Genomic DNA, 20,483 nt, shown 5'->3' on the forward strand with positions numbered 1-20,483 from the left:
TATTTGCCACAATATCTATGATCCCCGTCTCGGTTATCAGCTCGAGATGCGAGAGGGTCCCACGTTCGTCGGGCCCACAAAAATCTTCTCACCTCCTACTCGTACCAGTCCCAGCACCAATTTTTATCCCCAATCAGTTTTTTTTGGGGGTCACTTCTGCCTCTTGTTTCATTCGTGAACACACTAGCCCAACCGATCCTTCAAGATCATGTCTCAACCCACACTTTTCGCATCCCTTCAAACATGGAGACCCGAGCCTGCATCTCGGTGCCCGGGGAAATCCACCAAGATAGGGTTGCGTGGAGACCTGGGGCCGGCTCCGCAAGTACGTAAGCACATAATCCGGCGTAGATTACATCATCACAGCCCGGATGGTCTAGTGGTATGATTCTCGCTGTAAGTTCACACTTTACAACATACCACAAGCAAAAAGACATCTCTAACTTTCCTAGTCGGGTAATAGCTCGAAATGCGAGAGGTCCCGCGTTCGAATCGCGGTTCGGGCCCTGATAACTTTTTTTTTTCAATCTTTGCTGTTGACTTGACGAGCTAGCTAGCTAGCTAGCTATTGGGGGCAGGCTCATGGGCCATGGTGGTTCCTCATTTTCCCGATGCCCGCTCGGGATGGCTCGGAACCCTCTCCGCGGGTTGCGCGCCTCGTTGCTTTCGCAGTCGCCGCCGCCGCCGCCGCCGGCCTGCCGAGTGTTTCGGAGACCTCCGGTATAGGCGGATCCTTTTTTCAAACTATCGTGATTCCACTCCGTGGACCGGTTTCGAAGCTATATACCTACACAGTAGATGTAGACTGTCCATGCGGTCGGCTGGAACCAGCTTTACTCTTATGTTGGTAGGTATAATGGATGCACATTGATGACTGATATGCAGGTGCAAGCATCATTGCCTTGTCCGCGGCAAACTCATGTAACTACCGGGAGAGGCCTAGATTGGGAGGAGGGGGGAGGGGCTTCGATCCAGTGCCCACAGTACGCAGTACATTGGACCTGGACAGAGGAGCAAAAAGGTGGGCAGGTGGGGTCAAGATGGACTCCATCCCTCCGCCCCCAGGCTTTTACTACTCTGTCTTCTGCAGCAGTGCAGTCAGCCCGGACCCAAGCTCTGGGTAAGTTAACCTAGTCTATGACTGCAGGGGTTGGTGGAAGAGCCGATTTGAGTCCCGATGGCCCAGGCACAATAGCCCTGGAAAAGGCCTGCCGATATTCGGATATAGGCCTATGAGTAAGTATGTACTCCGTTAGTAGTTCAATCTACGTCTGGTTGCCCCAGTGAACTACTGGATGGAGGCTAGTTCATATGTCTGTCAACTTAATTTCAGATTCAGAGGCCTAAGAATATACCCCCTCCGCTTGGTAACTCACCCCCATGCTCCTGTCTGTTTTTCCCTAGAGAGGGGTTATGTCAGTGTCAGGCCGTGCCCGATTGACCATGGACTATAGCATATTGGCGCTCAAGGGCGTAACTTATAGGTAGTTAGACCTTAACTACCGGTACGGATAGACAAGCTGACTGTATACTGCCAAGACCTCCAGCCTGCGGGTGATTTAGGGTAGTCCATCCTTCGCAGAGAAAGGTCGACCCACAAACAGAGGGGCTTCGATTGGCCAAGCTTCTTGTTATCAGCACGATGGAGCCGCTTGACGCTTGGGCTAGACTGTTTCCGGCGGTAGCGGAGCCCCAGCCCGGCTTGGGTGGCGTGCAGCACCTTATCGTTCCCTCCCAGCCAATCGTTCCCAAGCAATGATGAGCTCAGAGAAACCAACCTTGATAAGACCGTATCTTTATCTTTCAGGTTCCAGATTCAAGGTTCCCTTTCCCTCCGTCCAGGTTGGGTTCCACGGAACAGGCTGAGTGGATTCCTCCAGACAGAATGGAAGGAGGCAGACAGGCAGGCGAGACTGAAACTGTGAAACTTCCAACCTGGGACACCCTGGGATCGACACTCCTCCGCAAGAGAGTTTCGTATCCTTCGTAATAGTGATAGTCCATTCCAAGAGACAGGGGCGAGGAGTACGCAACTATGAAATTGTTTCTTGTTTCTGGTCCGAGAGTACAGTACAGGGACGACTGCTTGGACCGGAACCTATATCATTCATAGGGGACATCGTGCCGGAGCGCCAAGTCTCAAAAATGCGATGCCTGGAAAACCAGCAGTAAGCGACCTCTGCTTACAGCCAGTAGTAAAGTAGACATTCAGATGCAATCTTATGCCTCAAGCCGACCACTGTCCGTTCTGTTATCGTCGGGAAAGGAGCGATAGGGAAAGCGAGGTCGACAGGATGGATGATACGTAGCTATCTCCCTACCGTAGCTGCCCGGAGGTCCGTAGGCATAAATACATGTTCATCGAGCCCTGTTGTCCCTTTGCATGTCGGGGGATATTTTTCTTTTCTCGCCAGACCAGCCGTACCACATTGTCAATGCTGATGGAGAGGCGGACGGTGATGGAGGGCCGGTCCATACATGCACCAGGCTGAATGTGACAGTACTGACAGTACATACCCCCAGTGCAGTATATCCCCCACGACCAACAGCTCTCAAGCCACTTGCTTCAGTGACCCCTCGACTGTCCTGATGCATCGGAGGGTCAGGTCTGGGCAGTACTTCTTGTCCGCCAATGATGAGGCCAATGGAAGCGAGCGGGATGATTTCTCGTAACCTTGATTGTGATAACCAAGATTGAGGGCAGTTGATGCAGTTGATGCTGATGACGGCCATCCGCGGCTGACAGGGTAGAGTGATCAGCTTATTTGTTGACCCCAGGATTCCTCCGCTGTCCGCTGTCGCGCGACAGTCAGGAAGCATTCACTGTGCTTCTGATATATGCCTACATAGGATATACTATGTAGAGAGCTGATTTGAATCAGTAGTATGGGCAGGCGGTGCCACCGACTAAACCGCATTCTGTAGGCGCATACCGAGCCTTGCCTGGTTTCGGGGTGGTCTGCCCCGTCTCTTCCCGGCTTTTGCCACGAGGGAATATTCGATATGGCAGATAAAGCTGAGGAGAGCCATTGACATGGAACAGTCGATGAAAAATGACGAGAGAAGGCAAATGAGAAGTGTTAATGACTGACGAATGAAAGCATTCTAGATTGACGGCTTCTCATCATCAATCAGTACATAACTGTACAGTTGATGTATGTGCACCGCACAGTACTGAGTATCCTTGAAGAAAGTTGCCGTGGAAGGGAAAGTTGCAACTCGCAAGGGTTCGCCGTTCGGTCGAGGATCGTCGGGCCCGAGTTTATTTTATCCCATTTGATTTTTCAACTCTTTCACTCCCTTCGTTATCGCACGCCCTCTGATTGAGCAGACCACCTTTCTTTTTTTTTTTTTTTTTTTTTTTTTTCTTTTTCAATTTTCAATTTCAATTTTCCCAATTTATTATCATTATTATTGTTATTTTTTTGGAGTTTCTTTTCCCGATGGTCTTTTTATTTTCCCCGTCCAGTCCATCATCGTGAGCTTCTTTTCCATTTCATCATCATCCTCCTCCTCTTCCTCCTCTTCCTCGTTTTCATTCTCATCTTCATTCTCACTTTCCCTCCATCAAAGTTGCCTGGAAGCCTTCCAGCTGCTTATCTCTCGCTTTTCGACGCAGTTCCAGCCAGACAGGGCCGATCGGTTTCATCTGGGCCTGGGAGCAGAGCAATTCTTCGGTTCACCGTGAAAAAAACAGCTCCACCTTGCCCTTCCGGTGCCCAACGGGGGGGATCGGGATCCATTCTTGCTTCAATTCAGAATTCAGAACAGAACAGAAGAGTTCAGGGAGTCTTTCCCACTCTATATCTACCACTCTACCACTCTACCACTCAATCCACTCAATCCTCAAGCGTCCTGTGGTTTAATTCGACCCACTCAGGTGTCTTTCCAGAAAACTCGTTGCCAGTCAATTACATTTCGTATTTATATCTTTCCCACGCCTCCGCCCCGTGGCGGTTTCTCCTTCTCCACATCCGACGGCGGAGTTCTTCTACTACGCATACTAGACTCCTCCTACCCTCGACTTACTTCATTCATCCTCTTCGCCTCTCCAATTCCTCTTTTCCTCCCTCCGTACCATCTCTCCCCCTTCGCTGACGTTGACTCCGTTAATTATTCCGATCTCGGGTTGACTACGCCCTCAATCCCGACTCCTCCCTTCCTACCTTCCAAACTCTCTTTCGTCACGCTTTTCCTACTCACCCTCTCCTCGGTGCTTGACTTCTCTCCAGCTCCCCCCTCTATCACTTTATACCCTCGGTCAAGACAGAAGGAAGAACATCTGGTATCGCTCGAGAAATTGCCACTGGTTCATCCCGTCACTATACCCCTCCGCCATCCGCCAGTTCTCAGCGTGAGGACAACTTGGGCGGTGGTGACTCAATTTGCTCTCAACCATATCACCTCAATTGTGTGCATCTAAATCTACACTATCCGCCAATTGAACCGCCACGATGTCGGGCAACGTCGGCGTCTACATCCCCAAATATGCGTCTTACAACTGGACGGGCGCACCCTCCGATTACGAAGCCCTTGCTACCAATGAACTGGGAGGCGATTCTCGTATGTGATCCTGTGCGGGCTAGACGGCCTCCCGTTGCCCCTCACACCAATGCTTACCCCGGTCATAGGAACGGAGAACCTGAACAAATGGTTTCAATCCGGAGACCAGGCCTTCATCATCGTGTCCGCTGCTATGGTCATGGTCATGATTCCCGGTCTAGCTTTCCTATACTCTGGTCTTGCCCGTCGAAAGTCGGCTCTCAGCATGATTTGGGCCTGTATGGCTTCGTTCTCCGTCGTCACGTTTCAGTGGTACTTCTGGGGCTACTCCCTCGCCTTCTCACCCACCGCCACCAACGGATACATCGGCAACTTGCGCAACTTCGGTCTCATGAAGACGCTCGCCGACCCCAGCCCGGGATCTCCACTCATCCCAAATCTGCTCTATGCCTTCTATCAGGTACACTTCCCTACCATGCTCATGGATTTCGATTGGGAGACTGACCCTGTTCTTGGTATTTAGATGCAATTCTGTGGTGTAACGGCAGCTATCATTATGGGAGCCGTGGCCGAACGAGGTCGTATGCTACCAGCCATGGTGTTTGTTTTCATTTGGGCCACGATTGTCTACTGCCCATTGGCATGTTGGGCCTGGAATGTGAATGGGTGGGCGTACAAGTATGGTGTCTTGGATTATGCGGGTGGCGGCCCCGTTGAGATCGGATCCGGGTTGTCTGCTTTTGCCTACTCGATGGTCCTCGGTCGCCGTCAGGAACGGATGATGCTCAACTTCCGCCCGCACAACGTGTCGCTTATCCTGCTGGGTACAGTCTTCCTTTGGTTTGGATGGTTGGGATTCAACGGTGGCTCGGCTTTTGGCGCCAACTTGCGTGCCACCATGGCGTGCTGGAATACCAATCTGACTGGAGCGTTCGCGGCCATGACCTGGGTTTTGCTCGATTGGCGTCTTGCACGCAAGTGGTCCATGGTCGGCTGGTGTTCCGGCACTATCTCCGGCCTCGTCGCAGCTACTCCGGCCTCGGGTTATATCCCTCCCTGGGCCAGCGTGATTCTGGGTGTCGTCACAGGCATTGTTTGCAACTACTCCACTAAGGGTAAGTCCGATTATATCCTCACTGCCTAATAATGCTGATTCTAACAATCACAGTGAAATATTGGGTTGGAATCGATGACTCCATGGATGTGCTTGCTGAGCACGGAATTGCGGGTGTCGTCGGTTTGATTTTCAACGCCTTTTTCGCGGATGATGCGATTGTCGGGCTGGACGGAGTCAACACAGGATCCGGCTCGGGTGGCTGGGTGATTCACAACTGGAAGCAACTATACATTCAAATCGCTTATGTCGTCGCCACTTGCTCCTACGCTTTCGTCATGTCTGCCATCATTGCATACGCCATCAACGCCATTCCCGGTCTCAAGCTGCGCGCCTCGGAGGAAGCAGAACTTCTGGGTATGGACGACGATCAATTGGGTGAATTTGCCTACGATTACGTGGAAGTCCGCCGTGACTACTTGGCTTGGACCCCCCAGAAGCACGACCAGCTGGAGGATGGCCACGAGATCCCTGCTGCAGCGCGGTACGGTATCGGCGAGCACAGCGAAATGATGCTAGACGGACACGCCCCGGTTGGCGTGGACAGTCGTGGCTGTAGCGAAGGCGACTCGGGCATCCAGGAGATCAAGATGGCGCCGGCGCCGCGCCAAGTGGCCGAGCACCACCCGGCGCACGAGCCCGAGCCCATGGGCGAGCCGGTAGCGGCGATTCCCATGCAGGAAAAGATCGACGCCTGATGAGCATCTCGCATATTTATTATCTGTTTTTCTGTTCTATTATGATATCCAGCGTCGCCTTGCCCCCGAGCCAGTTTTTGCGGTTGCTTTCCATTTTCTGTGTATAATTTCCGGTGTGGGGATTACTCTTCGGATTATCTTGTTTTTTTTTTACCCCCCTAAACATGGCGTTATGTTGGGTCAGCACACCCGCGGGTTCTGTATACCTCTCTGCTGGGTGCTTTGTATATACTAGCTTCTTTAGCTGGCGGGAGGGGTCTCTTCAGTGTTCAGGATTGATACCAGCACAAGCATAGATTTGATTAATTTGACAAAACATATATAATTCGAACACGGCGCAATCATATAGATATGCGATTCAAGGTGGTTTCATTGGTAGGTGAATTCAGATTATCACCACACTCACTCGCCCACACTAGCTCAGTTGTCGTCCGGCCTGGCGAGAACAAAGCTCATGGATCATCATCTAGCTACCTAATTTGTCACATGCATGGCCAGCGGGGCTCCCAAGCACGTGGTTCCCATGGCAGAGCTGCAGAGCCGCAACCCACTGTACTATTCTATGTTTGAGGTACGTACATGGAAGCAAACAATCTGCTTTGATCGGCGGGCGTTGGTCGTTCCTCGCCCAATAGCCTTGACACGGCCACGATATACAGGATATATGTACTGTACATTCATTCGTACCCTCGAATCAGTTACATGCATACCCTTTGACGGGAAGCAAAATGGGGTGGACTGTTGCCTTCCCGCTGATGTACATTTAGCTAGTCTCTGTCTGACGACCCTACCTCTGACGCCGAAACGGAAATCCATGAAAGGGGCCTTAAGCTCGTCGCACCATGGCCCGAACCCTCATCCGCTCCTCCCGACTCAGCTTCTCGACGACCTCCGCCGTCTCCCCGCCGCGCATCACGTCTTCCCACTCGTCCTCGTCCATGCCCATCACCAGCACCATCTGCAGACACCGCACGAACGCGTCCCGGTGCCGATACCGGCCCTGCGAGCCGCCGACGTCCACCGCCGCGCCGACCACGCCGGAGACGTCGCGCTCGAGGCGCGTCGCGCCGAGCGCGTTGACCCGGCCGTGGTAGCTCCAGAGCCTCTTCTCCAGGAGGCGCGCCAGATACGCCACCGTGACGGTCAGGAGGCGGTCGAAGGCCGAGGCGGTGAGGATGCGGCTGATGGGGAGAAGCAGCTCGTTCCACGCGGTCGCGAAGCGCGGGCGCACCAGCTCCGCGCCCGGGTCGGCTTCCCCGTCGGCGGTCCCCGCGTCGGGGCCGCCGATAATCGGGTCGTCGGAGTCGTAATACTCGTTCATGCTGGGGATCACCGGCGTGTGGTAGACCGTGCGGACCGGGTCGGTGTCGTCCCGGGGCTGGTATTCGATGTCGCGGAAGGAATCCGACAGGATGGGCCGGAGGCGGTGTTTGATGACGTTGTTGAAGATAACTTGGATGCCGTCGTTGAGGAGGTCGGTGACCTTGGACTCGAAGGTGCTGGTGAGGGAGTGCAGGGTTTGGGATGCCAGTTGGGCTTCTGTGGGGCTGGGGAACAGCGCCTGGATCGGGTCGGTGCTGGTGGACGACGGTTCGGTTTGGCTGGCAATCTTCTGCTCCGTATGTTTGTGAAGGATGCGCCGGATGTAGTCGACTGCGACGTCGAGGTTGTTGATGAGCACGAGGAAGGAAATGGTGAGTGATTCCGGAGGCTGGGCGCCTTGGACTGCGGCGCGCGGATAGCATTCGTCACGCATCTTCCGCTGGGTCATGCCGATGAAGTCAGAGCCCAGGACGCGCGAAACCGTCGGGACGACGTTGGTGACGACGCTGATCTGCGACGTTGCGAGGGACTGTTGCAGGACTTTGTTGACAATGTACATGATGTCGTCTACGGCGGAGGTGATGTGTGGTGGGTCGGCCTTCAGCGGCTTATGCGGATTGAGAGTCAGGCCGGATGGTTGCTCGTCGAGCTGGAAGGCTTTCTCTACGGATCGACGGAAGAAGAAAGTCGTCATGGTGTTGAAAGGGGCGGCGAGACGTTCACTAATCTTTCTAGCAAGGGAGGATTCGCGAAGAAACTCGGGAAGGGCGAACTGGTTGGTGGACTCATTCTCCCCGGGAGGCTGGCATATTGTCAGTATCAGGTTAAAACTGGGGGAATTTCAGCAGGGCAAACTACATTACAGGTGTCTGCTAGGAAGCGGCAGTATAGAGACCAGCGTCCTAGCATAACGGCCATTTCGTTGAGGAGCCCGTCGATTTCCTTCATGTCGACGCCCTCATCCTCGGCAACTCCGTCGCGGGTGGCAGGCGAATTGGATCGAGGGGTGCCACCGCCGCGCTGGGGCGGCAAGAAGCTTTGCACGAGGAAAGTAAAGGCATAGGACTTGATATCGGTCAGCTTGCGATCTACATGACGCTCATCGCTCCAGGTGTCGAGGATGATGCCACCCTGAACATCAGCCTCAAGCTGGAGACGCTCGATGACGCGGTTCATCTTGCGAGGGCCATAATGGCGCTCGACTAGGCTGCCATGGCCGTCAATAATCTGGGCGATATGTTCGAACAGCTTGGTGAGTGCGCTGGCATAGAAGAAGCCGTCTTTGGCCTGGCCGCCGCTAGCATTAAGATTGGATCGAGCGCGAGCGGCGACACCCTGACAGACGTAGCGGCCGTAGACGTCGAGACCGACCTCGGAGCGGCCAATGAGGGGAAAGAGCTTGAAAAAGCGCGTGATACGGGCACCATTGTTCTCCTGGACGGCCTTGTCGAATTCGCGCAGGAAGAGGCCGCAAAGTGACTCGGCGGCGTTGTCGAGGGTGACATGGGGCGGGTCAGGCACCTCTGCGGTGGGCACCATCTCCGCCGCAAAGGCCCCATGGATCACCTCCGGGGGAATCTTGGCTGCGCGGTGCAGGTAGCTCGCCGCAGTCTCCCAATCCTGCGGGGCCCCCATCGAGCCAGCCACTCCCAGTACACATGCCTTTAGCTCAGCAACCTGATCCACCACAGCGAGGGTGGCCTTCACACGAGATTGTTCGTGATCTAGACGACGAACCGCGCTGGAAATGCGATCGGCGGTGGTGGCCGCATCGGCGAGCATGCCATGGCTGATGGCCCGCGTGGTACTAGTTTGTGAGCCCAGGTTCGCACGGAGCAAATCCAACCGTCCGAGTTCGCGCGAGAAGTCTCTCTGGGAAGCAACAAGAGCATCTAGGCGGGCAGTCACCGAAGCTTCCTGCTCATGTAGGTGAGACAGCGTGGCCTTGATCTCGGCGACGGAGCTGGCGTTGAAGACGGTAGTAACGGTGTTGGTTGGGCTGAGTCCGGCATCAGAGTGGCCATTGACCTTGCTAAAGGGAGGATTGGCCATGGTCAATAAGTAAAAGGAGCAGCTCTGGGCTGCGACAGCAGTCAATGTGTTCTCACAAAGGATGGAAAGGAAAGGAGGCCATCGAAGCCATTCCGAACAACATGGCCGTATTACGGAAGGCGGTCAGCGGGCGGGGGCTTGATGCCTCAGGTGTGTGGATTACCTTGATAAACTGTAGTAAACATGAGTCTGCACTGATAGTTCGGTGCGTTGGAAGAACGGAAAAGAATCAAAGCTTCTTATAGCTTCTTAGTACAAGCCTGACCCGTTGTCAAAAAAGTGACCCGGCTGGTGCGCGCAGCTGTTTATACTGAGTAGCATCTAGTTAGATGGTTGACACCTGAGGCGGAGACAAGCTTGATGATGAGCTTTTCTTTTTCCGGAAATTGACCGTTTTTCATCTCGACGTCATCTCGGAATTTCTTCCATTGCATTGCACGCCACTTTCGGCTACTTCTTTTCGTGTCTCGAGGGGATCACGCTCTTCTCCACGCGCCATCACTATCCTATTCAAGTACGGCCTTGAATTGGCCGTGTTGCTCGCATCATGGGCAACGAATCCTCCAGTGTGGTGGACGAGAAGGCTCCCCCGTCTGTGCTGGAGAAGCGCACCATCGAGGCAGTCGCCAAATATATCCTTGAGAAAGATGTGCGACGCATTGTGGTTATGGTAAGGGGCATCTCCGCACCCGAAATAGAGTCATCGCTGACGAGAGAAACCCGACCATCAGGTGGGTGCAGGCATCAGCACCTCGGCCGGCATTCCCGATTTTCGCTCCCCTGACACGGGCATTTATTCCAACCTGGCCTACCTAGATCTACCCGATCCCGAAGCCGTATTCGACATCAGTTTCTTCCGCGAGAACCCCAAGCCCTTCTACACCTTGGCCCGCGAGCTCGCCCCGGGCCGATACCGACCCACGATCGCACACTCATTCATCAAACTGCTCTACGACAAGGGGCGTCTACTCAAACATTTCTCGCAGAACATCGACTGCCTTGAACGTCTGGCAGGGGTGCCAGGGGAGATGATTGTTGAGGCCCACGGGAGCTTTGCAACCCAGCGGTGTATCGACTGCAAGGCGGACTACCCAGGGGACCAGATGAAGGCAGCCATCGCTAAGGGAGAGGTGCCTTACTGTCCCGAGTGCAACGGGCTTGTGAAGCCGGATATTGTTTTCTTTGGGGAAGCGCTACCGTCGGACTTCTTTGACAGCCGCGATTTGCCGGAAGAGGCCGATCTCTGCATTGTCATGGGCACCAGTCTGACGGTGCAGCCGTTTGCTAGTTTGCCCGGGTTCTGTCGCGATGGGACACCGCGGGTGCTGATCAACATGGAGCGGGTTGGAGGACTGGGGTCGCGCCCAGACGACGTCCTGGTACTGGGGGATTGCGATACCGGGGTGCGTCGATTCGCTCGCGCTTTGGGTTGGGAGGAGGAGTTGGAGGCGCTGTGGGAAGCCACCAAATTGCCGGAGGAATCCGGCGCACAGACGGTAGAGGATACACCGCCTCGGACGCGCGAAGAGCAGTTACAGGAGGAAGTCGAGCGTCTCACGGAAGAGGTCGATCGCACGCTGGGTATCTCGCAGGCCTACGAACAACGTGTCCGCCAACAATTAGGGGGCCCCGTCGCGGGGAAAGCGGATCGCGCAGATCGAACCGATCCGGCGAATAACAGCAGCAGCTCGCATGCGGGGGAGACAAGCACTCAAGGGCTGGCCCATGTCTTCCCTCATCTGACACGGGCCACAAAATAAGATGATAGATTGGAAAGTTTCTTAGCAAGAAGTTGTGGCTCATTGGCTCCTTTTTTTTTTCTTGATTTGGACGAAGACGGGAAGGGCATGAGAGGGAGAAAGATGGGTTTAGGTGGCTGGTCGACCATTCCGCCCGCATTGGGCGTGTCGACCGCGAAGGGGGGATTTGCTGATGAATTCTAATGACCTTGATGAGTAGACGATCGATAAAACAAAGACAGACCAAGACAAGAGTCATATTCGCATATAGTAATGATGAGACAGGAATCCAAATGCATTAGGCTTATGCCTGGTGGGAGTCAATTCCCAGCCCTAAAGCAATTCCCTTTCTCCCTCCTCCCTCCCCACCTCAACCATCTGAGCATTCTTGAACTCCGCAGAAGGAAGTGGGAACAGCCGGATCGAACCTCCATATAAAGACCGATCATGTTTCAAGGATTATATTTGAAGAAGACGATTGACTACTCCGTAGACAACATCGTATTTATTTTGACCCGCCGCGACCCAAGCCAGTCACCGGTGAGGAGAACCCGCGCCGAGTGGCCAGTTGCCCCCGATAATATTCCCCGCCAAACCCGACCTTTTGCGACCTTTTCCAACCTTTGCCCCACGTCGTCATCGCTGTCTTTCTTTCTTCTCGCTCTTCTTGTCTCACTCACTCTTGCTCCATCCTCTCTTTCTCTTTCTCCTCCCTCTTACACTCACTCCTCCTTCCCACCCATTATACATCCCAATAAACCTTCTTATTTGTTGCGATTTCTCTTATACCCCTCTAATCATCACGATTCACAATGGTTGGACTCGGTCCCAAGCGCCCCCCTTCCCGCAAGGGTATGCCTCCTTGCCCTTGATTCCCCCCTCGGGATGCCGATTTCCAATTGACCCGACCATAGGATCCATGGCCGATGTGCCCCAAAACCTCCTGCAGCATATCAAGGAGTTTGAGGACATGTTTACCGTTGACCGGGCCACACTCAAGAAGGTTGTCGACCACTTTGTGAAGGAATTGGAGAAGGGTACGTCATAGAGCTATTTCTTCCCCCTAAACAACAACACCACCACCACCACAACAACACAATCACAAAATTCGACACTTTCTATACCTACATTAATTCCCAGACAACTTCCACAGTTCCAATGATCCCTTGAAGCTGACTAGGTCTGAGTTGAGCGTGAACAGGTCTTAGTGTCGAGGGTGGTAACATTGTGAGTATGGCCTGACCGGGCAATGAGCTCCGTCATAGATAAGGATCGGATCGACTAACTGGCTGGCTTCGCCTCAGCCCATGAATGTCACCTGGGTCATGGGATTCCCCGATGGTGATGAACAGGGAACTTTCCTCGCCTTGGATATGGGTGGTACCAACCTGCGTGTGTGTGAAATCACCCTGACCAAGGAGAAGGGTGGCTTCGACATCACTCAGTCCAAGTACCGTATGCCCGAGGAGCTCAGAACCGGCACGGCTGAGGAGCTGTGGGAGTACATCGCCGACTGTCTGCAGCAGTTCATTGAATCTCACCACGAGGGCGAGGAGCTCTCTAAGCTCCCCTTGGGTTTCACCTTCTCTTATCCCGCCACCCAGGATTACATCGACCACGGTGTCCTGCAGCGCTGGACCAAGGGCTTTGATATCGATGGAGTGGAAGGCCACGACGTCGTTCCTCCTCTGGAGAAGATTCTCAAGGAGAAGGTGGGTCGCTTCCATGCGTATTTGGGGCTGAGGCGTGCTAATGTGATACTTTTGCGACCTACAGGGTCTGCCCATCAAGGTGGCTGCCTTGATCAACGATACTACCGGAACCCTCATCGCGTCCGCGTACACCGACCCTGCTATGAGGATTGGCTGCATTTTCGGCACTGGTGTTAACGCCGCCTACATGGAGAATGCGGGCTCTATCCCCAAGCTGAGCCACATGAACCTGCCCGCCGATATGCCCGTCGCCATCAACTGCGAGTATGGCGCATTCGACAACGAGCACATCGTGCTCCCCCTCACCAAGTATGATCACATCATCGACCGGGACTCTCCCCGTCCCGGCCAGCAGGCTTTCGAGAAGATGACCGCCGGTCTTTACTTGGGTGAGATCTTCCGTCTCGCCCTGGTTGACCTGCTGGAGACCCACCCGGGTCTCATCTTCAACGGCCAAAACACCTCGGAGCTGCGCAAGCCCTACCTCCTGGACTCGTCCTTCTTGGCCGCCATTGAGGAGGATCCCTATGAGAACCTCCAGGAGACGGAGGAGCTCCTGGAGCGCAAGCTCAAGATCAAGGCGACTCAGGCCGAGCTGGAGATGATCCGTCGCCTCGCGGAGCTTATCGGTACCCGTGCGGCTCGCCTGTCGGCCTGCGGTGTTGCTGCCATCTGCAAGAAGAAGAACATCGAGTCGTGCCACGTGGGTGCTGATGGCTCCGTGTTCACCAAGTACCCCCACTTCAAGGCCCGTGGTGCCCAGGCGCTGCGGGAAATCCTTGACTGGGCTCCCGAGGAGCAGGACAAGGTCTGCATCCAGGCCGCCGAGGATGGGTCTGGTGTAGGTGCCGCCCTCATTGCTGCCTTGACTCTTAAGCGCGTCAAGGCTGGCAATGTGGTGGGTATCCGCGATGCGAACGACATGAAGACTCTCCTATAAGCATGTGACGCAGGGTAAGAGGTAATCTTTTTGGGAATTTTCAGCGTGGTGTTTGAAAGCGGCTGTTTTTAGGGCGGGGTGAAGGATGGATGACTCCGGCGACATAGAACAGAAGAGAGAACAGTACAGTACATACATACATTGACGATGAATGGCCGACACTTGGGTTAAGACAGGTCGGTATACAGGATCACGCAAGTAATTGGAATTGTCGATAGACGGCAACAGAATCCATCCATTGAATTTGATGACTCCCATACATGCTAAGTAGAAACATATCTGCCTGCCATGGTTTGAGTGTGTCGATCGGGACTCATAGAGGGGGAATGTAGGATGATCCCTTTGCTGCCGCGGACGCGGAAGTGGCTGAAGAGAGGGAGGGGAGCATTCCGAACACGCGGTGGAATGTCCTGTTCTGAGATGTTGTGCGGAGCACAACAACATGAATTGAGCTTGTTTTTTGCCCCTTGTTCCTCCGATCACTCAAAAATCCTCCTGCCTCTCTGCCTCTCCCACCAGTTCGTACTCAAAGCAGAGGTTACTCAATCAATGGGCTAGACAAGTGGTGGGAGGGGTGATCCATACATCCAGACATCCCTCGCCCTACTTAAATTTCTTCAGGCCTCCTGAGTAACCCTGTATGCCCTTCAAGGTGCCCATCTCCTCTCCTTTGCCACATATGTAGGTTTGGTGTGAATCGAGTATCCCGGGTTAAGTGGAGATGAGGAAGATACCAAGGTAAACCCTCCCTCCCACCCACCCCTCGAATGTACCTCATCCTGGCCTGGGCTGGCATGTTACAGACCCTCCCCGTGAAACATAGCAAGCAATGAAGCCCTAAATAAATACAAGCTTCCTACTCCAATATCCCCCGTGCAACTTCCACGTTCCTTTGATTTTTGTCTAACTTGCTACTTCTAAAACTAGTCTAGTTCTTTTGTTTGTTTCCTTTATTCTCTCATTTCCCCAACTCACCATGAAAGTCTCCCTCGCCCTCCTCGCCACTGCGGCCCTGACAGCCATGGGGGCGCTTGCCCTCCCGCACGGCAACACCGAGATGGCCAACATGAACATGAGCACGATGGAGGACAGCCCCGACAGCGCCACGCAGACTTCGCCGCAGGACTCCTCGTCGTCACCGTCCTCCAAGCCCAGCAGCAGCAGCAGCACTCCCCAGCCGAGTAAGAAGGCCGGTACCCCGGATGTACGTTCCCTCCTCCCTCTCATTCCATCACCGCACCATCAAGTTCTTTACTAACGAGACCCTCAATATCCCGACAGGAAAACGACGAGGATTTTGTAAGGCGATTCCCTCCCATCCTCTGCTCCATCCTTTTCCCCTAAGAAGTTGCCAACACTTGAAGAACTTGCAATACCCCCTCATCACAACTTCCCAGCCACACCCTCCTCCGCATCCGTATAAACTGGCGCTAATCATGATCCTTATATTGATGGAAAAACCAGCTCACGGGTCTTTTGGGCAATGTAAGCCTCTATCCCGCTCTTCCCTTCCCTTTTCTTGTCTTCTGTTCGCTGGTGTGGAAAGATCGAAGCGCTGACGGGATCACTCGGTGCGTTGGTATCTATATAGCTCGGTCTGGGTGGTCTGGGTCTGGTAAGTTTTCCCCCAGACTCTCCTCGCTCCTTGGGTCCATTGTCGAACCACGCTGGAGTCAGCTGTTGGAGAAGATCATTGTACTGATTCTGGTCGTTCGTCTGCAGTTTTAGCTCGGTTAGAGCTTGTGAAGTTCGGGGTGAGAATGGGTTTACAGTCATTGGATTGTGGGGTGGTCAATGGAGGGGAGATGGGCCTCGGAGAGATGGAGAAAGGAAGCGCATTAGCGGCAATGGAAAGGGAAGAAGGGGATGGAGATGGGGGCTGGTTTCATTTTCCGTGGGAAATCTTCAGTATCTAATTCCAAACATTATATCCGAATCTATGAAATTACGCAGAAGTGACTCTTGGGTTTCACGGTGGCTTTGAAGTAAGCCTATAATGAAAAAGCCCGGCTGCTGCTTGATAGATGATACGAAAGCCCAGGTCAATGCAGGGGGTGCGATGCAATTACTTTTGTATGCCACATATCCAAATCATAAAACGCGTCTATATAATGCTATGGAGTAAATGCACGACCCCGCTCAGCCGCGAATTTCCCACAAACGGATCCGACCTTGCTCGTTACCCACTGCCAATTGCTCCGAGTTGGGCGAGATGGCCACGGCAGAGATACGGCCGAAGGGGGTGTTGGAGGTCGGCCAATTGCGGTAGACCGTGCAACTGGGGAGGTGGACTGGATCAAATGTTAGCAGGTGCATCATGTAGACATATGGGAAGCAAACATACCGATTCTCAAGGCATCGCGCTTCCAGCGACTCGCCATCACGAAGAACTGTCCATCCGGCGCAAAGACCAAGTGGCTGATGGGCGTGGTGAGCTGGTCCAGCACGCGCACAGGTTCGGGGTTCCGAGGAATGAAACTCTGGCTGGTCTCGTCCTCGTTTGAGGCAGCAGCAGTGGCATATGCGGCCGCCCATTCGCGACGGTCGTACACGTTGACAATGCCGCTGGAGCTGCCGATGGCGACCCAGCGGTCGCCACCAAGTTGAGTGCGTCCAGACCGTCCGCCCAGGCTGAGTACCGTCGTGCCCACGGCGCCGGCGTCGATCCAGCGGGCCACCACCCGGTTCACGCGGCCGTCCCATTCGGAGACCTCACCACTCTTGCTCACCACCGTCATACCCTCGCCGTCGCTCCACCAGGCGAAATCGGACACACCTCCCCGACCGTCCACACGGACCTGCGCGATCCACTGCGCCGTGTTGGAGTCGAGGATGTTGATGAGACCACCGCCCTTGCGGGCCGAACCCACCAGGCCCACAAATCGTCCGCAAGGGGACAGCTTGAGGCGCTCCATCGTCTTCTGCTCTTCCTTCCGGTCCGCGGTGCCGTTGACCTTGTCCACCTTGCCGGTTTCCAGATCCCAGATGTGGAAGTACCGCCGACGCCCAGATGCAAAAATGCGGTTTCCGCTGGGCAGATGGAATGCGGAGGTGTGAAGGGGCGTGTGGCGAATGTGGAAGGACGTGAGAAGAGGGTTTGGCGCCAGGGCGGAGGGCGAAATGTGATGCAGGAAGAGAGTGGCCGCCTGTCCGGAGGAGAGCAGTAGAGGGTAATGCGGGTGGAAGGAGAGTGAATCGATGGCCGACTGTCGCTCTTTGGTTAGTTCCCTGCACTAAAGCACAAACGAACAGGATCACACTCACCGGCTGGTCCTTGCCGACATCCTTGAGTCTCGCAATGTCAATGACCTCCTGGCGCATCTTTCTCTTGCCGCCAGGACCTGTGCTGTCCTCCAGTTTAACGAGATCTGTGGCACCCTGCAGCAATTTCGCGAGGGGTTGCGTGGACGAGCGCTCCTCATCATCCGTATCCATGTCATCGGCGTCAGAGTCGTCCTTCTGCTGGTTCTGCTCGGGGTTTGCCCAGTCGGGCATAGGGTTCAGCTGGACGAACTGTCTGCGCAACCGGCGAACATATTCCTTGCCGCTAATGACGTCTTCTGATTCCGCGACGCGCAGCTTGCGCAATCGCTGGTGGCTCGCCAGTGAGATTGTGAGACGCTCATCGTCGCTATCATGCCACAAAGCGGGCAAGCCATTGGCCTCCTCGTCGCTAGCCTCCTCATCGGACAGTGTCGCAGGCGCCTCGCCGATGTAGTCAGAAACAGGTCCGGGTCCGGAATCAAGGAAGAACAGCTGTGTCGAGTCAAAGTCTGTCAGCAAATGTCTTTTCGCGGAGAAACAAGATAATCATCGCATACATCAGAGTCGGCCAATTTACTCAGATCTTGCTCCTCATCGTCATTCTCCGAGTCATCATCATCCCCCATTTCCTCATCGCTTTGGTCAGCAAGTACCAGACCGCGCTCGTTCTGGGTTTTCAATGCGCCGAGAAATCCATCGTCGTCGCCGAAAAGCATCTGTTCCAGCTTGAGTTCGGCCTCATCCTTCTCGGGAACATCCGACTCATTATCACTCCCTTCACTGCTGGTTATGTCGTCGTCTTCGTCATTCTGGGCGCGAATGGGCTTGCCCTCCTCGTAGACCAAGCGCGAAGAGGCATCTTCGGACTTTTGGCGGGTCTTTTCCTTGACGGTCGATTTAGGCATTGTGGGATAGTCCACCATCTGTTGGTGGGGAAAACCTAGCAAAGTATAGTATAAAAAGTAGGATCGAATTTGTGGGAGTATTTCTCGAGTGGCGAAAGGTACGAGAAGAATGCAATCGACTAGAGACAAATGTACATGAAGCTAGAATTGCAGATGCGACGCCTGCCGCCGAACAATAATTTTCTTTCGCTTGGGCCGGCAGTTGCGGGCGGTGAGCACTGCGGTGGAGCCTGCTTATAGCCTTGGATTTCAGGCACATATGTACGCTAGGCAGGCCTTGCAAGGGAACACCACAATGAATTAATACTGGTTCAGCAGAACAGGATTGCATAAATCTCAAGATAACTCCATCATGGCAAATGGTTCATGTACACGTCCATTCATGCAGCCACAATCAAATAAAGATGCATATAAGTGAGCGCCATGGCTTTACGGACCTTAGATCAAAAACCGTTTAGAAGAATAAATACCAAACGCCGCAAGATAGCATGTGTGTAAGTGGAGAGTCGTTATTGTGTATCTGTTGGTTGGCCGCCCGGCTTGATCGACGGAGATGATCCTCCGAACCCATCGCGATCACTGCCAGACCTGGCCGACACCGTCGCTGACGATGCTGAACTGCATTCGCCATGAGCCGCGGGATTATATTCCACCGAGTCAAATCGTACGAGATCTTCCTTCCCTGGTGTATGGCTGTTCGAGTCCGGCCGCCTTCTACCTTTACCCACTGAGTCATCGTCCGAGAATGAAACATCGTCATCCAGGCCGGCCAGCAGTCCACGATGGTGCTCGTCATCGTGTTCGGCTAGTCGGTCACCGCCAGTCTCCTCTTCAAAAGTGCCCTGTGGCAGAGAGAGCGGTTTCTTGATAAAGGTATCGATGATGTAATACTGAATGGCGTTCATGATAACCGGGAAAAGAAGCATCACGAATATGATTTGGACAGCAGTATTACCCTCTGTCCACCGTAGAGCCCAATCGCCCACCTTGACGATAAAAGGTAGCAGTTGAATGATGAAGAAGACACATATCTTCATCCCTAGTAATCCAAGGAAGTATATCATCGACTGTTTGAACCACCAGGCAGCGCGGGGCGGACGACCGTAATTTCCAGACTCAATAGACTCTGGCGGATTCGCAAGGGGAGTAAACATGGCGAGACGATTCAAGATGTGTAAGATGAAGATCAAGATAGGGATACCCAGAGTGGTCTGCAATCGCCGAGGTATTAGTTGGGTATCTCATTTCAGCGCTGCCTAGGATCAGAATCGGCCACTCACGTCTATTCCTAAGTTCAGAAGATAGAAAGAACATGGGTTGGGCTTGTATTTGCTTTGGATCTCAAACTGGCCGGCCGAGAACATGGACATGAGAAGATTCGCCAGATGCAACATGGCCGAGCCGAAGACTTGCTTGGAAACATCGAATGCCCAGACTTTCACAGGTCGTTGGGGTCTCTCCCTCCATCGCTTGTAGACTAGCGATAAGAGCGCCAGAGCCCCGAGGGCGGCCTGCACCAGCAGCGAAAAAGGGCCAAGGAGCCTGCACTCTCCCTTGTCCTCATCATCCCCTCCGGACTCCGAGGCGGCTGGGTAAGAGGCGGACTGTTGTATGGTAGCAGACAGGGAGGGTGCAGGAGAAGCGCTTGGGGCTGTAAGATCTCCGATCGACGATGCCCCAACACCGCTACCGAGTACTGCGATAAAAGTCGCTGCGGCGATGATGACAGTGGGCGATATACGGGCCATGGCGCCCGTCACGATCGAAGCTTCCTACCTGTCAAGGATTGCAAATAGCAGCGATAGAAGAGACGGGGGGGAATTTTGAGAAGACTCGGAAGATGAACTTGGAGCGGCGTGGCGATAGAAGTAGAGAACGGAGCAGTTTCACTAGTGATGCAAGATGGCGGCGGGTTGCCTATCTTGCGAGGGCCGGGCGCGTCACGGGCATTGGGGGGGGGGGGGGAGATATATGATATAAAAATCGAATATTGATCGTCTAATAGGCTAGCGAAGATAAGATCCACATCGAATAGGCTGTTCAACAATATTCCGATTTTTCTGTATTCTTCTTCGTTTTCTTGCTTGTCTACTTGTGATTCAGGTGGAGGTTGATGTTGGTGGGGGGAAGAGTTCAAACGTCCGGGTGTTCGAGAGTGACACCGCTTCGAGGGCGGTCGGTGGAAGTGGAAGTGGTGGTGCGCGTGTGACGTGATGGACTTAGTTAGTACTAG

General features: G+C 53.9%; 9 protein-coding genes and 1 non-coding gene across 10 annotated transcripts; 6 read left to right on the forward strand and 4 right to left on the reverse strand.

The window, feature by feature from the left end:
• Nucleotides 1-148: 148 nt before the first annotated feature.
• On the forward strand, nucleotides 149-1,347 carry BO86DRAFT_459160 (uncharacterized protein; the record flags this gene model as incomplete). Its single annotated transcript, XM_025677336.1, has 6 exons — nucleotides 149-325; nucleotides 367-396; nucleotides 579-720; nucleotides 886-1,120; nucleotides 1,229-1,236; nucleotides 1,307-1,347. Exons 1-6 carry the CDS (start codon nucleotides 209-211, stop codon nucleotides 1,345-1,347), a joined length of 573 nt encoding a protein of 190 aa, XP_025523346.1. The 5' UTR covers nucleotides 149-208.
• Nucleotides 366-506, forward strand: BO86DRAFT_t277. Its single transcript has one exon. It is a non-coding gene; the product is annotated as a tRNA-OTHER (tRNA).
• An 834-nt stretch (nucleotides 1,348-2,181) lies between the features above and the next one.
• Nucleotides 2,182-2,987, reverse strand: BO86DRAFT_220445 (uncharacterized protein). Its single transcript, XM_025666913.1, has one exon. It carries the CDS (start codon nucleotides 2,818-2,820, stop codon nucleotides 2,359-2,361), a length of 462 nt encoding a protein of 153 aa, XP_025523347.1. The 5' UTR covers nucleotides 2,821-2,987; the 3' UTR covers nucleotides 2,182-2,358.
• A 1,467-nt stretch (nucleotides 2,988-4,454) lies between these two features.
• BO86DRAFT_370630 (ammonium transporter) lies at nucleotides 4,455-6,644 on the forward strand (the record flags this gene model as incomplete). The annotated part of the gene is made up of 4 exons (XM_025670288.1): nucleotides 4,455-4,563; nucleotides 4,632-4,963; nucleotides 5,027-5,618; nucleotides 5,672-6,644. 4 exons carry the CDS (start codon nucleotides 4,455-4,457, stop codon nucleotides 6,313-6,315), a joined length of 1,677 nt encoding a protein of 558 aa, XP_025523348.1. The 3' UTR covers nucleotides 6,316-6,644.
• Nucleotides 6,645-7,006: 362 nt separating this feature from the next.
• Nucleotides 7,007-9,741, reverse strand: BO86DRAFT_459162 (Golgi transport complex subunit COG4). The gene is made up of 2 exons (XM_025677337.1): nucleotides 8,497-9,741; nucleotides 7,007-8,440 (listed from the first exon to the last, which is right to left on the reverse strand). Exons 1-2 carry the CDS (start codon nucleotides 9,688-9,690, stop codon nucleotides 7,142-7,144), a joined length of 2,493 nt encoding a protein of 830 aa, XP_025523349.1. The 5' UTR covers nucleotides 9,691-9,741; the 3' UTR covers nucleotides 7,007-7,141.
• Nucleotides 9,742-9,974: 233 nt separating this feature from the next.
• BO86DRAFT_347234 (SIR2 family NAD-dependent protein deacylase) lies at nucleotides 9,975-11,710 on the forward strand. The gene is made up of 2 exons (XM_025669275.1): nucleotides 9,975-10,360; nucleotides 10,422-11,710. Exons 1-2 carry the CDS (start codon nucleotides 10,238-10,240, stop codon nucleotides 11,448-11,450), a joined length of 1,152 nt encoding a protein of 383 aa, XP_025523350.1. The 5' UTR covers nucleotides 9,975-10,237; the 3' UTR covers nucleotides 11,451-11,710.
• A 244-nt stretch (nucleotides 11,711-11,954) lies between these two features.
• BO86DRAFT_392603 (putative hexokinase Kxk) lies at nucleotides 11,955-14,332 on the forward strand. The gene is made up of 5 exons (XM_025672841.1): nucleotides 11,955-12,281; nucleotides 12,344-12,466; nucleotides 12,631-12,656; nucleotides 12,734-13,141; nucleotides 13,206-14,332. The coding sequence occupies exons 1-5, from the start codon at nucleotides 12,242-12,244 to the stop codon at nucleotides 14,079-14,081; spliced, it is 1,473 nt and encodes a 490-aa protein (XP_025523351.1). The 5' UTR covers nucleotides 11,955-12,241; the 3' UTR covers nucleotides 14,082-14,332.
• Nucleotides 14,333-14,669: 337 nt separating this feature from the next.
• BO86DRAFT_392604 (uncharacterized protein) lies at nucleotides 14,670-16,015 on the forward strand. The gene is made up of 6 exons (XM_025672842.1): nucleotides 14,670-14,819; nucleotides 15,009-15,285; nucleotides 15,363-15,380; nucleotides 15,546-15,566; nucleotides 15,673-15,696; nucleotides 15,804-16,015. Exons 2-6 carry the CDS (start codon nucleotides 15,058-15,060, stop codon nucleotides 15,807-15,809), a joined length of 297 nt encoding a protein of 98 aa, XP_025523352.1. The 5' UTR covers nucleotides 14,670-14,819; nucleotides 15,009-15,057; the 3' UTR covers nucleotides 15,810-16,015.
• Nucleotides 16,016-16,116: 101 nt separating this feature from the next.
• BO86DRAFT_392605 (WD40 repeat domain-containing protein) lies at nucleotides 16,117-18,385 on the reverse strand. The gene is made up of 4 exons (XM_025672843.1): nucleotides 17,903-18,385; nucleotides 17,346-17,837; nucleotides 16,426-17,287; nucleotides 16,117-16,372 (listed from the first exon to the last, which is right to left on the reverse strand). The coding sequence occupies exons 1-4, from the start codon at nucleotides 18,248-18,250 to the stop codon at nucleotides 16,221-16,223; spliced, it is 1,854 nt and encodes a 617-aa protein (XP_025523353.1). The 5' UTR covers nucleotides 18,251-18,385; the 3' UTR covers nucleotides 16,117-16,220.
• Nucleotides 18,386-18,560: 175 nt separating this feature from the next.
• On the reverse strand, nucleotides 18,561-20,204 carry BO86DRAFT_392606 (STIMATE family protein). Its single transcript, XM_025672844.1, has 2 exons — nucleotides 19,531-20,204; nucleotides 18,561-19,461 (listed from the first exon to the last, which is right to left on the reverse strand). Exons 1-2 carry the CDS (start codon nucleotides 19,996-19,998, stop codon nucleotides 18,760-18,762), a joined length of 1,170 nt encoding a protein of 389 aa, XP_025523354.1. The 5' UTR covers nucleotides 19,999-20,204; the 3' UTR covers nucleotides 18,561-18,759.
• Between the last annotated feature and the right edge of the window lie 279 nt (nucleotides 20,205-20,483).

This window comes from Aspergillus japonicus (assembly GCF_003184785.1).
Source record: "Aspergillus japonicus CBS 114.51 unplaced genomic scaffold BO86scaffold_73, whole genome shotgun sequence".
Classification (NCBI taxonomy): Eukaryota; Fungi; Ascomycota; class Eurotiomycetes; order Eurotiales; family Aspergillaceae; genus Aspergillus; species Aspergillus japonicus.

Excerpts from the sequence above, each read along its gene's own strand:
- BO86DRAFT_392604 (XM_025672842.1), top strand. The coding sequence starts at position 15,058 with ATGAAAGTCTCCCTCGCCCTCCTCGCCACTGCGGCCCTGACAGCCATG. Across the intron at positions 15,567-15,672 it reads TCACGGGTCTTTTGGGCAAT|CTCGGTCTGGGTGGTCTGGG; the intron begins GTAAGCCTCTAT and ends GTATCTATATAG.
- BO86DRAFT_392605 (XM_025672843.1), bottom strand. The coding sequence starts at position 18,250 with ATGCCTAAATCGACCGTCAAGGAAAAGACCCGCCAAAAGTCCGAAGAT. Across the intron at positions 17,838-17,902 it reads GTAAATTGGCCGACTCTGAT|CTGTTCTTCCTTGATTCCGG; the intron begins GTATGCGATGAT and ends GACTCGACACAG. Across the intron at positions 17,288-17,345 it reads ATGTCGGCAAGGACCAGCCG|TCGGCCATCGATTCACTCTC; the intron begins GTGAGTGTGATC and ends AAAGAGCGACAG.
- BO86DRAFT_347234 (XM_025669275.1), top strand. The coding sequence starts at position 10,238 with ATGGGCAACGAATCCTCCAGTGTGGTGGACGAGAAGGCTCCCCCGTCT. Across the intron at positions 10,361-10,421 it reads TGCGACGCATTGTGGTTATG|GTGGGTGCAGGCATCAGCAC; the intron begins GTAAGGGGCATC and ends CCCGACCATCAG.
- BO86DRAFT_392603 (XM_025672841.1), top strand. The coding sequence starts at position 12,242 with ATGGTTGGACTCGGTCCCAAGCGCCCCCCTTCCCGCAAGG. Across the intron at positions 12,467-12,630 it reads TGTGAAGGAATTGGAGAAGG|GTCTTAGTGTCGAGGGTGGT; the intron begins GTACGTCATAGA and ends GAGCGTGAACAG. Across the intron at positions 13,142-13,205 it reads AGAAGATTCTCAAGGAGAAG|GGTCTGCCCATCAAGGTGGC; the intron begins GTGGGTCGCTTC and ends TGCGACCTACAG.
- BO86DRAFT_220445 (XM_025666913.1), bottom strand. The coding sequence starts at position 2,820 with ATGCTTCCTGACTGTCGCGCGACAGCGGACAGCGGAGGAATCCTGGGG.
- BO86DRAFT_459162 (XM_025677337.1), bottom strand. The coding sequence starts at position 9,690 with ATGGCCAATCCTCCCTTTAGCAAGGTCAATGGCCACTCTGATGCCGGA. Across the intron at positions 8,441-8,496 it reads TCCTAGCAGACACCTGTAAT|CCTCCCGGGGAGAATGAGTC; the intron begins GTAGTTTGCCCT and ends ACAATATGCCAG.
- BO86DRAFT_392606 (XM_025672844.1), bottom strand. The coding sequence starts at position 19,998 with ATGGCCCGTATATCGCCCACTGTCATCATCGCCGCAGCGACTTTTATC. Across the intron at positions 19,462-19,530 it reads TTCTGAACTTAGGAATAGAC|ACCACTCTGGGTATCCCTAT; the intron begins GTGAGTGGCCGA and ends CGGCGATTGCAG.